Source organism: Etheostoma cragini, chromosome 11 (assembly GCF_013103735.1).
Source record: "Etheostoma cragini isolate CJK2018 chromosome 11, CSU_Ecrag_1.0, whole genome shotgun sequence".
In the NCBI taxonomy this organism is placed as follows: Eukaryota; Metazoa; Chordata; class Actinopteri; order Perciformes; family Percidae; genus Etheostoma; species Etheostoma cragini.
The window spans coordinates 24,070,442-24,086,343 of NC_048417.1; the positions used below are offsets into that span (position 1 = coordinate 24,070,442).

At 40.2% G+C, this 15,902-nt stretch overlaps 1 protein-coding gene across 4 annotated transcripts in view; it reads left to right on the plus strand.

The window, feature by feature from the left end:
* col18a1a (collagen type XVIII alpha 1 chain a) overlaps positions 1 to 15,902 on the plus strand; it is a 94,732-nt gene that overhangs the window by 32,355 nt on the left and 46,475 nt on the right. Inside the window, exon 1 of one of the 4 annotated variants that reach the window (XM_034884854.1) lies at positions 6,837 to 7,316. The exons of 1 other annotated variant lie outside the window; for it this stretch is intronic. In XM_034884854.1, the coding sequence (XP_034740745.1) occupies positions 6,911 to 7,316 (406 nt within the window). In that variant the 5' untranslated portion in view covers positions 6,837 to 6,910. Of the gene's footprint in view, positions 1 to 6,836; positions 7,317 to 7,368; positions 8,616 to 15,902 lie in introns of those variants that run through there. 2 more of the 4 variants (XM_034884852.1, XM_034884853.1) reach the window with 2 other exon arrangements.

Genomic DNA, 15,902 nt, shown 5'->3' on the forward strand with positions numbered 1-15,902 from the left:
TTGCATTCAAGATGGTCAAACATGGGTGGCTTCCATCTATCCCATATACAGTACCTCTTCCCTATACTGTAACTGTTGTTTAGGCCCCACAGGCTACATATTCTCCTGTTGTTATGGAATGTGTCTTATTCAGACTGACAGCCAAGCTGTTTCTGCTTGCCTGAGCAGGACTGTGAGGAACCCTGCAGGGCTCTGTCTGCCTGGCTGTCTCTTTCTACAGGATACCGGATTGTTCAGTGGAGACACTTGAAAGATGCAACCTAGTCTGTATAAATAGAACTGACTTGACTTAACTCCCAGTCTCTAAAGCAATCAGTAATTTTTACTGCTTTTCAACAAAACGTCACGCGTATATTCAGGATCGGCTGGGATTTGATTGGACTGTATCCAGAATGAACTCTGTGCTTAATTTGCCATGAGATGGGGTTTCTAGTTTTCAAACTCACTTTTATTTTAGTTTTAGGACTTTACAGACTTACAGCCCTTTTGGAATGCCTTTGGCATTGTGGTGCCCACACACAGTGCCCAAGTGTTCTCATTCATTCCAATGAGACCAGAGTGTTAGGGTAGGAGGGCTTTTACTTTTATAAAACCTTTTCAATCAATTGAACGATTTCAAAGGGACTAGTAATTAATTCATATTAACTGGAACACAACCCACATAGTCTAGAGTAACATTCAAACATTGATTGACATGCCTCTGCTGTGTCACTTGAGTAGCAGGTTAAAATGCAACTATACAGCCTTGCCTTTAGCCACAATTTTTCCATTGATTTTTTTAATCCCATGAAAACAATTTTTCATGATTTAAACATGGGGCAGACCAACATTACAGTACATTTTAGGAACACCCCTTTCTGTTGTACTTATCCTCTGAGGTAGAAATCAAAAAGATGATCACAGATTACTTATACTGAAGGCTTTACACCAACTACTTGATTCATATTTCTTCTTTAATATCCACACCCATGCAGGCCTTTGTGTAGTTTGCCCTTGTGTTGTAGTTTGAATGTTCTCTTCTAACGTTTTTAGCTCGCTATTGACTAGTTATATATTTTATAGAATAGTTATCATGTTATGAAATGGAAGGCATGTGCATTGCAGGCAAGGCAGCTAACTCACAACCTGCTCTTGCATGCCAGTCCAGGACTGTGATAAGTCACTATTTGTGGGACAGGGGACCCCCCTTTCCTTTCTAATCTAATAGCTACGACCTTCTGACCTCCATTCTGTTAGCCAACCCCCCACCTCTCATTATATGGCTCTCTCACACAGTCAGTGACACACATTCACTGCTTGGAGATCTTAGTGATGTGAGAGAAGATGTCATTTTAATTAGGGCGTTTTATTCAGGCATGGCATTTGTCCTGTGTGGAGTTGCAGTATAGAAGCACCTTATATGGTTCATAGCGCAATATGCTACTGTTGAGCTGAAATAAGTTTAACTTGATGACTTCATGTATACTGCTCTTTTTTGAGTTGCACACAAAAGAAGTTTATCCTCCACTCTCAGCACGGGATAGGTGGCTATCAGGTGCCACCATCATTGCCATCTACCAAGTCTAACCTTTACTCAATAGAAAGTAAAGCTTTCATTCTGGGACACATCGTATATTACACTAATTCCCATGAGATGAGACTGGAAAAACTAGGGTACATGACCGCAGATTGCTAATTGTGCTTTTAAAAGAGGGCATTAAATGGGAGAATGCACTTGGTTTTCAAGATTCACAGCAGGCTTTAAATCTAGCTCGAAGGCCGTTGAATAGTCCCTTCACTGTACAGTGATTCACTGCTCCGCTGCTCATGGATACAGGGTCAGATGAGAAAGGTTCTATTTTCGCTAACTGGAAAATTTGGTATGCATAGTGCTGAAGATAATCAGATGATGGTATTTCAAGCGTTCCCTCGTGTTTTTATTTCTGTGGCCTAATTGAGATAAGTTTGCACTGCTGTTGAGCTGTGACATGCAGTATGGCTTTAGCTCAGGCTGTGTGTGTGTGTGTGTGTGTGTGTGTGTGTGTGTGTGTGTGTGTGTGTGTGTGTGTGTGTGTGTGTGAGCCCTATGTTCACCATAGTTTGTTTCTGTTTACACTGCTCAGCTGAGTCATGTTGTGCGACTGCAGCCCGTGTGTATGCGCGTGCACGTATTTCCACCATATGTGGGCTCGTTCATGAGTGTCTGTGGACATCCTAATTCGTTTGTCATTTTAAACTCCCAGCACTTGAGTGCCTTGGATCTTAGTGCTTGTATAACCAGTGAGACGGTGACCACACTATGACTCACAGCAGGAGGTCAACAACCCCAACTTGCTGAAATAACATCAGTGAAGGTGCGGGGGAGGGGGGGGCGCGCCAAATGGCCCTCTAGCTGCTTCCAGGGCTACAGAAAACAGCGCGTCATGTTGTCAACCTTCGTTGTAACGTGCATCTGGTTTCATGCTTCTCTGTTTGTACAGCAGTTATTTGTCAGGTCAAAATGTCTTGCTGTTTAGTGGAACCCTTAAGCCTTCAAAGGATTAATGTGCAAAAGTGCTAGGTGCAAAAGTGCTAAGGATGGAACTGTATATTTAACCCACGATTCAATACTATTCACAATTTAAAGTTCACAGTACCATTTTCTCCAAATTTCTTTGAACAGAAGGAGCTGCTACCTGATGACTTTATTTTTTTTGTATAAACTATGCAAACAAATATTACATGTTACTTTTTAGAGCATATCCAACTTCAAAATAACAAATCTCTTAAATAAACCAAGAAAATGTAGTGACGTGTGAAGTCCAACAAGTGAACTCAAAACTCCCACATTGACAGTGCATTGTTTCACCCCTATACCATTCATGTGTTTGTTTTAAGAAATAAAGTGACAGTTCACTTTTTTACTCTAGTTAACACAGAGAATCTTTATGTAGGTTAACATATTCTCTCGCTCTTTCCAGTGGCAGATTGTGTTGCACAAATATGCCCTCGTATTCTTAAATTATTCACAAAAGTTATATTTAGCCCTGATGAAATTGACACCCTGCATATGAAAGTCAATATCTGAAAGACAGTTTGGCATAAAACACTGCTGTGCAGTGACAGGTAATTGGACGCCTTTGGCCTCTCGTGGATTATGTTCAGCAGGTTTTTGTTGGTGTTGTAATTAGCCGATCATTCATCCTCCCATTGATGGTCTCAGCCCACAGACCCATTCCTGGTCTTAGGTTTCACTCTTTTGTCTGTGCATTGTGAGGACTGACACTGAGGAGGCATGGAATTTCAGTTCATCCCCTGCTCAAACATCTCCGGATTTCTCAGGTTGCGGTCATCACAGACCTTTCTAAGGGATACCACTTTGCTATATCTACATAGTCGTTCAATAAAGGCGTTTCTTTACAGAAAAGAACGAGAGATATACGGCATTCATGGTAAAACCAAGCACTTATTATCACAAAAGTCATTAAAACCATCCCTTGGTGTTGAGACCTAGGGATATTCTTGGTTTTATCAGCTGCTAAGATCTCCAAATACAATGGAGAGGAATGGAATTCCATCAGTGGTGCCAAAAGCCCTAAAAGAATAAATTATTTTCTTATCCGGGTAAATTACCCTTTAGATTACTAGATTCCTACTGAGATTATGGTGAGATTATAACTGTTCTTATTTTAGCTAAGAGCATATGAACATTGATTACAAATATCAATGACACTTTATACCTTTTTGACATCATCACATTCCATTTCATGGACAAATATTGCTCGGACGTTGCTTTCTGTCAACAAAATTCTAATGTTAATCACGCCAATAATTGTTTTTCACAGGATTATGTGTGTGCTTATGAGTCATGTTTCATTCCCCCAGAAAAGATGTATCATCAGCAAGTACAGTTCCTTTGTTCTTTCTTCTCCTTTCTATCTTTGACATACAGCACAGTGCAAACTTTCTAACCCGTCTTACTGTAATTACCTGTTCTAATTACAAATATAGTTCTCGAAAACAGGAAATCTTCTGGCTGTGTTGTTTTTATGACTCTTGCAGCCTGTACTCAACACTAGCAGTGGTAGACATTAAAGGGATGTTGAAAAGAGGGACTTTTGACAAAGTTCAAAGTATGTTATGTTATCTGCAGATTATCTGTGCTGATGAAACAATCACACCAAAAGTGCAAAAGTACTACATTCATTAAGGGTAATTTTGTCTTTACCTTGTCAGGTTTTTTCCTTCCTTAAGTAAGCAGACTGTTTGCTAGTTCTAAGGTGCCATGGTGCATATGCTTGGCTACCCAAATCCAATTGTTGTTTCCCAATTTGAAAGTGTGTACGAACATTTTAAAACTCTAAAATCTTTTCTCTTACAAAAACATCTTCAGGCTAATTCATTGTCATGTTTGGAATAATACCAAACCATTGGAGTCTCATTCTCTCTCAGACAATTTTTTCTTTGTCTGGATTCTGAGAGTCATTAGGATTTGGCATCTTGTGTAGTTAAAACAACATAAACGAGACAAGATTGAAGAGGAAATCATGCTGGTGGGACTCTGCACAGGAGATGTCAGTCACCTCTGCTGGGGCGGCTGTGGCTCAGTGGGAGAGCGGTCGCCTGTCAATTGGAGGTTGGTGGTTTGATCCCTGGCCCTGCAGTCCTATGTCAAAGTGTCCTTGTGCAAGACACTGAACCCCAAGTTAGAGTGCAAATGTGTATCTGACTTGTATGGCAGCCTCGGCCACAGTGTGTGGATGTGTGTGAATAATTCCTGTACTTTGAGTAGTTAGACTAGAAAAGCGCTATATAAGAACATTTAATTTACTATTAAGTTACAGTGATCTTATCAATCATTACCCGTTACAAGACATAGTTTATTACCCTAGGGTTTATTACTTAAGCCCCTACTATAAACCTTGTTTATTTTGGTTACACACTGACTAAAAATTACCTTGATATCCTAGTTTGTCTAACAACTTGGCTTTTAGCCAATAAGACAGCAGCAGTCCACTTTTCAATGTTTCCTGAAATGTTAAACTTGATGGACCCTTTCTTGCATAGCGTTGCTTGAAAGTCAACTCGAAAATGAGAGACTGTTTCCCACAGAAAGTTGTCTTTCTTCTTTTTTTTTCTCAAGCAACTGCTATAATTAAATTGTCCATTTTTGACAGTTTTAGAGTGAACAATTGCTTGGTTAATAGTGTTAACTCCTTCTTGCCTAGAGGGTCAATTAATCTACATTCACAGTAATCATGCTGCAACTAGCCTCTTAGAATTTGCCATTGAAATGAGGATAGAAAGCCATAGATCTTCTATTATTGGGGTTATTTATACATTATTTGGCAAATAGACTTTTTTCTTTTTTTGTCCTTGAAGGAAAAATTTTTCTTGTAAATAAAGTCAGACACCAGACATTAATATGTCCCTTAGTCATATTTGGCCAAAAGGAAGCTGCTTTTCATATGACTACACACACTCTTTTTGTTTATTGAAATTTTCATCAGGCTAGAAAGTGCAAAATAGCTTAACCTTGTGATAAATAAGTGAGCTATTTGTGAGTTTTTAGGTTGCCGTTATCTAGTCTTTGGAGTTATTGTTCGCTGAATACATAACATGTTACTTTCATCTTTATGTGGCCACTTTTTAAGCTTTTCATTTTGCAAGTTGTAAATATTTTACATCTTACTTTTTAATATCATTGGTGTTTACCCTCCCCCTTTGCTAGACCAAACAAACATCATCTTGCAGGCAGGGGTCAGGTGGATCATCAGTGACCCCAGACCATGACGGAGAACTAGAGGATAAAGTTGTCAAGCTTGTGTCAAGACATGTATGCATCTCAACATGAGCGCCTGTAACCTTTTTATAGGGATAGTTGCATGCTGTGCAAAGAGACCAGAGTTTCTTTCAACAGCAACTGAGGTTACATGCACAGAATGCCTGATTTTATTTTAAACCCTGGTACTATTAGAGAGACACTTGCACAAACCTCATGTTCCTTTATCACTAATCTCCCATTAGCAGATGTTGAGGGTCTCTGTCAGCTGATCACATTGGCAGTATGAGAAATCAATCTAAACAAGAAAGTGAGGCCTGGATTACTGAGTAACCACAGAGCACTAAAAAAAGGGGGGTTAACTGGATTGAACAATACATGGGGAGACCGGGACAATGTAGGCAGGGGCCGAGCGGAAGAGAATAAGCTGATGAATTTGCATGAAGTAATTTCTTTGGAATTTGACGCTGTCTTGGTCTAAATCTAAGACAAATTTCTTTAAAACTTTCTCTGATTCCAGTGGATTGAGTCTACATTTACAGGTTTTTAATTCGGTTGATAGATATTTTAACGTTATCCAATAAAATAATACAATTACTGCAATAAGATATTGTTGTTATTTAAACATGTTGACATACCACAACAGCAACTTTGCAAGGTAATTGTTTGCAGTCAGACTAATTTAAACCATTGGAGGGAATTTAGCACAGCTCCTTACATTTAAAACCTTCTCCACAAAATAGCATTCAGTTCTTTTAGTTGAGTTTGGCAATTCACAACATTTGCTCCCACTGTAGTTTCACGCAGTTTAAAGTTTTTTTAAAGCCATCGTTGACAAAGAGAACAGGTCAGGGGAACAAATTGCCTTTCTGTGTAAAACACTGAAAGAATCGGTATTGCACACTGAAAGGCGAAGCTGGCGTAATTCTAACGTATCACTCAGCAGGAGAGATTGCTTTTCACTGCTGTGACAAAAGGAGGAGGAGGAGGATGAAGGAGGAGTTAGGAGAGGAAATATTGCCAGGGCAGCCAATACAAGCACTACTCATTCTGCCCCCCCTCTTCTTTTTTAAATGGGGCACTCCTCTTCACTTTTCCTCTCAGCCTAGTGGAGTGTGTGTGCAGGCAGAGTTGGAAAGTGTGTGTGAGGAGTGTAGTGGGACTGTGGACATGTCACAGATTTCTCTGGGAGCCTTATCAAGTGGGTGGACGTTGTCAAAACCTGTTTTTATGCCCAAGATGAGGACCCAGTTTGGAGTTTTGTTTTTGTTCAGTCTGTGCGTGGTCTACTCTGATGCTTGGTTCTGGGCCTGGACTGGTACTACAACTTTGCCCCCAACAGTGGACCACGAGGGGTCTGGCATTCCAGCAAGTAGTGGAGAACCACCAACAGAGAATATTGCAGGTGTTAGAGCAGAGATCATTGATGAGGAACATGGTATGCAAAAGGTTGTGCAGACTTGGGATAAGACCACTGAGGGACCTCGACTGACCAGCCCAATACCCACAACACAGCCAGAGAATGAACAAGCATCAGAAAAGGGAACAGGGATTTCATCACGCATACCTAAATCTGGTAATGGCACATCTTCTCTTATTGGTATGGGTTCTGGAGGATCTGATCATTTAAGTTTTACAGGAGACATTTCAGGACTTGGATCTGGGCTTGGGTCGGAATTGGCTTCAGGCTCTGGGTCAGGTATTTGGTCTGACTCTGGAATCACATCTGAATCTACAACAGGATCTGAAACTAGCTGGGGATCTAGCATTGAAACACAGGGGTTTTCTGAGGAAAATCCACAAGTAGTAACGACCACCGATCATAGGGGGTTAAATAGCAGAGGCAGTGTAGCTTCCCGTCCAAATGAGCTAAAATTGAACTTTCAAATGAGTAACAGAAGAGATGAGGGCCATAATCTTGGTAGCACAAAATCAGAGCAACATTTAGATTTATCTTGCAACACCCCCAATAACACAAGAGGAAATAGAAAACTTAAAAGTAGTAGTTGGAAAGCCAATGACTTAAATTTGACAAATTATTCTCATGACAACTCTACCCCAGAAGATTTACTAACCCCAAGTATAGGCAACAACTTGGTAGAGACTACCCCGGTACCTAAGGACAACCAACTAGTGAATGCTTCTCAGTTACTAGCTGGTGAATTAGCAGCTAACCAGGAAGCTTTACTCAACCAAGTGTCACAGACTACACAAGCTTCATTTGTTAGCCAGGCACTTTCTACAACCCAAACACCCAGAACTAGTAGCCAAAAAACGTTAATTACCCAAGCGCAACCAGCTAGCAAGAGACCTGACACTACCTTAAGACCCATTGCTGCCCATCCTCAAGCATCCAGCCAAGCATCAGTGACTAGCCAAAAAGTGTTGACCAGCCAAATTGATCACATCTTAGATGGTTCTCACACATCAGTAAGTGAGCTTAGCCAAGCAACCTTAATTAGCCCGACAGCTGTAGGTAGGTTGGCACCAGCTGAGAGCCACACAGAATCCCCTCAATGCTTGTTGCTAGATACTGTTCTCCCTTTCTGCTCCTCCATGGTTGGGGAAAGGTTTGTTGTGCCCAATTACCTCAACCAAACCACTGTGGAGGAAGTCCAGGTACTTCTAAATGAATGGGCATGGCTGTTGAAGTCATCTTGTCACCATAGTTTGGAGTGGTTTTTCTGCCTTCTCTTGGTACCAAAGTGTGGCTCTCTTGTGACGCTGGCGGTGTTGCCTTGCCGGAGTTTCTGCGAAGTATTGCGGGACAGTTGCTGGACACTTCTGGATGAGGGACGACTCCCTTTAGAGTGCCAGACTCTACCAGACGAGGAGGATGATGGGTATACGTGCTTGTCAGTTAGTAACCAGAAAGGTAATAACTGGTTCAAATGAATCCTAGTTTTGAACCAGTTTTCAGTATCCCTACTCCCCCGTTTGTCTGGTGTTTCCTCCCACTACCCAATACCAATACCCACCCAACATATTGACATTTATCCCTGATGGTGCAGTCAAAGACATTAACAATATCTTGATTCCCATGCACAGCAACATAATTTATGAGAAAAATAAGCATGCTTCATGTTTGTTAGTCCTGTTGTTAAAGGTAAGAAGTTCTGGCTAGAGTCTAACAAGCATGGTGCCAGCCCTCCATACAGTGCTGCATGGATGTGTTTCCCTTGTCTTATGGATTGCATGTGACTTACTACTTGAAGGTCATTATAAAAAACACACACACACACACACACACACACACACACACACACACACACACACACACACACACACACACTCATCATTCAAAAGGTAATATTTTGCTGAGAAAGACACTACAGGGTTTAGTAAGCCTGAAGCCAGCATGCCACAAAAAATAAAATGTGACTTAAAAGAACCTCCGTTTTCAAATTTAACAACATTGTTTTTAAATGCAGATTGTTGTAACATGAGAAAACTTAACTATGTAAAAAGACATTTTCTGTTTCCACAATACAATTATTTTAAGGAATAAAGTTCTAATTAAATTATTAGTTTTTTTTGCCTTGGGAATGTTTTTAGCCTTAATATGTCTGAAATTGCATAGGACAGAGACATATGTTCTGTAAACAGCTTGTGCATGAAACACTAGATAATTTGGCATGTAGAACTGCATGTCTCTTTTGACAGCAAGTGACTTGCAGACAGCTTGATGTGCATTTGTCTTTTCAGGAATGGACAGATTAGGTTGTCGTGCATGGGAAGTTGTCATGCTTGCATCAATGGTTTTCAGTGGGATGTCATGACGTTGACAACTGTGCTAGGCAAAACTGTTTATCACAGCTGGAAATTTGCTGTACTCCGGTACATTTTTAACAGGTGAATGCATTCAGATTCAGTATGGCATGTCAAATACCAAAACAGTTCATTTTGTTCTTTGAAATGTCTCTTTCAAAGCAGTCTTAGAGCTGAGGGGTTACATTTCGTTAAGGTTCTTCAAATTCCAGCAAACTAGTAGTAATATTGCAGTTTATGGTTAAATTGGTCAATGATATGCCCCTGGACTTTCATGGAACCAGTGTGCATTTGAGTATTTTCTCCAGGGCTAACAAGTACATGCATAGCTCTGATAAAAGAAAACTACAACGGCAAAAACAACTCCGATGTTCAGTGAGTATTGATTCATCCTGTATTCTTAGTTCTGTGTCAAACGGTCTAATATGAGAAAATCTGTTTCTGTGAGCATGCTAAACTTTGAATTAGGAATGTCTCCACTTTAACTTCATATCACTGGAAAATGCTGTGTCTTTTTACAGCGTTACTATCTTTCTGACAGCTTGCTTAATTGACAGACATGAGTGGACAAGATGTCTCTGGTTTCAGGCTTGAGTGATGCTTCTGGGTCCAAATAGATTTGCATGTGTTTAAATTGTTTAGGGTTCTATGTGTTGGTGAGGTGCAAGGTAGTGCTGTGGTTTCCTACATCGGGGGGTTATGATAAGGATTTATTTGTTGTCTTGTTGAAAATGTAGTATCTTTTCTGGTTTTTACTCCATAGCTTTACACTTCCATTGTTTGATGCAAGTGTAAAGTAAGGTGTTCCAACTTTGTGTCTGGGAAAAGCAAAAAAAATTGATATAGATGTACTGCATATGTAGTGGCTTCTACACACAGCAGTCCTGACATTGCTATTTGCAACCTAAGGCAATTGAAAAAGTATGGTGGTGTTGTCATTTTTACAACTAGAGCACTGCCTTTATAGGCTCTCCAGAAGCTGGTTCACCACTAACATGAGCATGTTGGTTATCACCTGTTAAAGTAGCCTCAGGGTCTTGCTGGAGTCACGCTAAATCATTCATGAACAGACAGAAAACCAACATAGTTACGGTCATCTGGTACCACTCATTCAAACACAGTGATCTTAAAGAAATCTACTAATGAACATTGTTGGAGTGAGGCTGTAAAGACTTGATGTCAGAAATAACTTTACTATTGACTTACTTCTGTCCTTGTGAGGTGTTTTTGGGCCTACATCCCAAGGATGTTAACAACATGCCTCATGATGTTCCTATGTCAATATCATACCGGTACATGTTTAAAAATAGTGAACTTTGGTTTAAAACAAGATGAGATCACACATATATAGTCAAGATAATATTTTACAAAGCTCTGTAAATGTGTGCCCTGCAGCCCAAAATACCAATGTCAGTTTATTATCCCAACAACTTTATCTTGGCTTTTTTTCCCTGCATCCACCCACTTACAAGTCCTTTGACCTCCTAAATCCACTGATCAGAAGTGTCCGGGAACTTTCAGACACTTTTCAATATCTGCAGCTTTGTTTGCTTGATGTGTGGTTGGAGGGCACTCATATTCTCCTTAATACCACCCCACTCCTACATCATTTAACTATGACCTGTCATACAAGAATGTCTCATAATATACTTACTCTTTTTAAGTCGGTACCAACTCTTTTTGACTCTGTATTTCAAAAGGAATTAAAGTTAAGGGCTGTCGGCATGGGGCAAGAAACCCAATGAAACGGTGTACACACCAACATATGGCCTATAGATGTGTGTATGTGGGCAATTACTGAGGGGAGATCGCTGAGATATCATTGTATGCATGGAAACATTGTATGAAATCTGTCAGATGTGATCCTTTTACCGCCGGTGATGGGGAGGGGGGTTGTTACCCGTGTGGTAAGTCAGGATTGTTGGAGCACAATAGCCCTTTTAATGATGTTTTTCCATGGTTACCAGTCTCCTGCTTGAAAGATGAGCTGTCATTCATATCAGGGTCTAGAGATCAACCTCAATTTATTTTGGTTCGTTCATGACGGTAAAACTATATCCTGTATGAGGGCCTCCACTACTCTCAGTAAGTACAGGCTGTTTAATTGAAACTAAAGTGATCCATGTCCCTGGCCTACTCTGTGATGGTCTAAAACATGAAAATGATGTGTGCCTGTTAATATATATATAAGTTGCCTTTTGGTGGTCTCTGTCATTTTAGTTTTGTAGCTTGTACAGCCTTCTAGTGGTCAGACATTGATTTGTACCACAATAGTTCCATGGAGCCGAGATTGATATTGTATCTCATGACAGGAAGGCCCAAAGCTGGCTCCAGTTCTTCGGCGTGCTGCTTGCCAGGGAATCATTTGGAGTTGGCTCTCAGGAGGGTTCCAATTATGGGCACAGTGTAGGCAGAGTTCCTTGCTGCCAGAAACTCATTGCCCCCTTTGGTTTGTGTTGCACTGGTACAAAATGAGAAGTGACGAGGCAGCGTTGCAAAACACAATACTGAACAGGGATTACTTGAGCTGGATAATAGCCCTACTTCAACACTCGTAAAAAGTGTTTTAACAGATTCTAAAGTCTCAGCATTATAAATGAGCTCTAAACCTATTTAGAAGCATTTCAGCTCTTCCTCTGTGAATATCATACACACTTTTTTATTCCAGAGTTCCAAAAAGACATGTTCATGAAGCGTATGTGCCAGAGGGTTTGTATACACCCTGCATGTTGCCTCAAAAGTTGGTACCTTACAGGTGGAGAACTTAAACAGTATCATATTACTCCTTCCCCAAAGAGTAAAGTACCCGGCTTGTGGTAGGCCCATCTTCCTTTTTGTGGTTTGAGAATTAGAGCTCAGTCTTCAGGGCGAGCAAACATGAAGTTTCCTTCCTGAGCTGTGATGTGGTTTTCGGTTTAATATCTTTTCCAAGCATTCTGCATCATCAGGTTGAAGATACCACAACATTTGCCCAGAGGTTCATAGAATATCCTTTTGAAGAAAGAAAAGACAATGTATTCATGTTTTTATATATCCCTTCAACATTTTAAACATCCTGAACTTATTTTTCAATATAGTGACATACTAGATCATACACCATACAGTGGAACCTGATTTTGTTAATAGAACTATTAGATAGTAGTTATATGTATGTATATATATGTGTGTGTGTGTTTGTGTGTGTGTGTGTGACGTTTTATTTATAAGTCTATGTGATCAGCTCCTATTTTTAACAATAAGAAAGTAAAGGATATCTTTTTTGTTATACAGTCAAGTACTATTCTTTGTAGAATAATTTATCATTGACTGATGATCAACTGAATTATTTTCTGGATTTTGTATCACAATAGTTCCTTAATGTATGTAGAAATGCAGGAAATGGGATTCAAATTGAAAACATTTTTGTCAGAGGACCCCAACCCAGAACCGTTTTGTGTCCCCCAGGGCCCCCCCACACTTTTAAAACTAAAGTTACACCATTGGTTATAGTTATAGTATGTAAATTCAATTAATCATGGTACCAAATCTCCTTCCACAAGGGCTGCTCTGTGCACCTGTGTGTGTCAATGAGCTTATATTCTCTTCAGCAACAACATGGCCATTTTAATAAATTGTATTTGTTAAAGTAAAATAGGAGTATTTTTGGGCCAGATAAAATGGATTCCACCATGGAGCTGACATTTACTTAACATGATAAGCATTACAACAACTCCCTTTATTCCTCTAAGCAGCCAGACATGCATAAAAAATAACTAAGATCAAACAGGGATCAAGTAAGCAGAAAGTAGACACAGCCACCACACCGCGTGACCAAAGTTAATTTACTTCACTTTTAAAGCAATTAGTGAAGAAGCACTACCTGTTTAGTTTATGCTGCAAATGCATAACATTTTTTTTTTTAACAATAATGGAATGTAATTTATAAGTGAACTAGTTAACCAGAGGTGAACTCGGACACCCCGAACACAGGTCAGGCCACTGACCAGCTTTTTTGCAGAGTGAGGGAAAGAGATCATTGGCCTTGTCAACAGGCCTCAAGAGATGTTTCAAATGGGGATGGAGTGTAGTCAGTTGAGCTGCAATGCCCGTACTACCCAAAGCTGTGCACACAGTATATATACTGTATAGTATATATATATATACTATCAAATTGACCTGTTTTCAGTTCTTTCTTTTTTTGTTGCAAAAAAATGGGCCGTCGAAATAAGTGTTGTATATGTTAACATTAAAGATGTCAAAAAACTTTGGAAAAAACATCAAACAAAGCACAAATGTGGGAAAAAAGCGTTAATAATGTTGAAAAAAGTGACCAAAACGTGTTTTTTTTTTCATGGTTGATGGGAAGACAACATAAGGGTTAAGAGTTATCATTTTGGAATTTAGTGTGTGTACATCATCTGGTTCACATGGAGGTTTTTTCATCTTTTTGGTAAATTCTGCGCACATCTGGTCTGTGCAAGTGATGACTCATAGGTGGGATGCTTCCCTAATGAGGGGTTTGGGGTGTTTGGAACGTCTGTGCGCTGTGAGGAGTCTTGCTTTACATTTGGCAAATGCATAAGATGATTAGACGTTTGATTTCTAGGAGAAAGAGATGTCCATGCATGCAGCATGGACTCTTATGGACTTGTCCTAACGAGAGGGGCAACCAGAATCTGTTTGAGATCAAGATCTGAAATTTTTCGTGACTAGCTGCCAATTTAAAGTCAATACACACATTGCACTTTCTTGCACATCATTGTAGAAAGTGAATGGCAGACATTTTTCAGTATAAATGTTGTCATTCAGAGAAAACAGAGATACGATAAACGCTAAGTCGTGGAGTTTTTCTACTTTACAAAAAGCCCTTATCCCAACGTCAGTAGCAGTAGAAAGTTATACTATGAAAATGGCATGCTTTACAGAGTAATTTTACCACTGGATCGCTACAAAAGTGTTGCCTTTTTCAACCCTACTCTGACAGAGACTGTGCACAAAAGAGGGCGCTAGGTTCAAACATGTGAGCACAGGCCCAAAGAGAGGAGACCCTCGAGCTTTCTCATTCAGACTATGACCTGGCCTGGTGCAATTCTCCTAATGTTAACTGCCATTCATGCAGCAGTCAAGGACTGATTATAGATTTCTATAGTCAGAAGCTGTGTAGTAAGCAGGATAATGTTGAGTGAGCGGGTCGTTACTTTAAATGATTACAAGACCTATAGACATATACATACTGTACATCCCTTACTCACATATGCATGCTTTATATTATCTAAACATGCATTTCCAAGTGTGGCTTATATTTTTAGTATAGTATTTAATACTATAACTTCGTCATACATATTAAAATGTGAAATCCATTATTATCTTATTGGTGCGGAGGGGAAGTGCATAAATGAACATGGTAAAGTAGTTTTATTGCTGTCCTGTTCTAGTCTGACTGGGTTCTCTGGTAGTTAGCTCTGTTAGTTGTCAGGCAGCGTGCAGAAAACGTCTGACCTGTGTTTGTGGTTGTGCAGCAGAAAGCAGGACCCCGGGTTCAGCTAAACACCTTGGGTGTTTAAGCTCTCAACAAAGCCTCCGACAGACCCCACTGATCTCCAGCACTCGGGCCAGTGGGGAGGCTTTGAACTGGGCAATATTAGTCACCAGGTGGTAAAGCAAAGCATTTCTTCAAAGCGACAGAAACTGCCTCGAGTGTTCTCCCAAAACAGTGATTTTCCTTTTAACGCGAGGAAACATTATTTTTGATCAAAGCAAAAAGGTTTGATGCTAGTAAAACATCTCCACCATGATGTGAGTCAACACACATCACTCTTTGTGTTTCTTCTAAAACGCCTCCAATTCTTATGCAGTGACCCACCAGAGTCACCCAGGGTGATGGAAGATTGAGCAAAGATATGCAGGAGGCCCAGCTGTTGGTGCCCCGGAGCTGGGACATTTAGCAGATGTCACACAAGTCAGAAGAGCTTTTTGTTTTTTAGTGTCTTTAGGAATGTGATTCATATCAATCTGTACCTTATTCTGCACAGGGCTGTTGGTGCAGTTGTCTGTCATAGAGTTCTGCAGACAACACACCTAGAAGCTAATCTGATGAAGGGTAACCAGAAATAGAAAGTTTGTTTCTTGACACTTTTTTATTTTTTTATTAAGATTATTTTGATCAGGAGAGACATGTTTGCAGATATGCAAAAGGTTTATGGTACAGCTCAATAAAACGTACAAAGTCTTTGGGGATTAGACTCCATCGCTACACAAATATTTTATATTTACATAGGGGTAGAAAATCATCAGACCCTCCCAGATGGAATGTAGACACTGGTGGTGGTGACGAAGGAGCCCGAAGACCAGACCGAAGGAGGCTCCGGACCGGTCAACTGGAGTAGATGACTGGAGGTGGAAGGGGGGGGGGGGG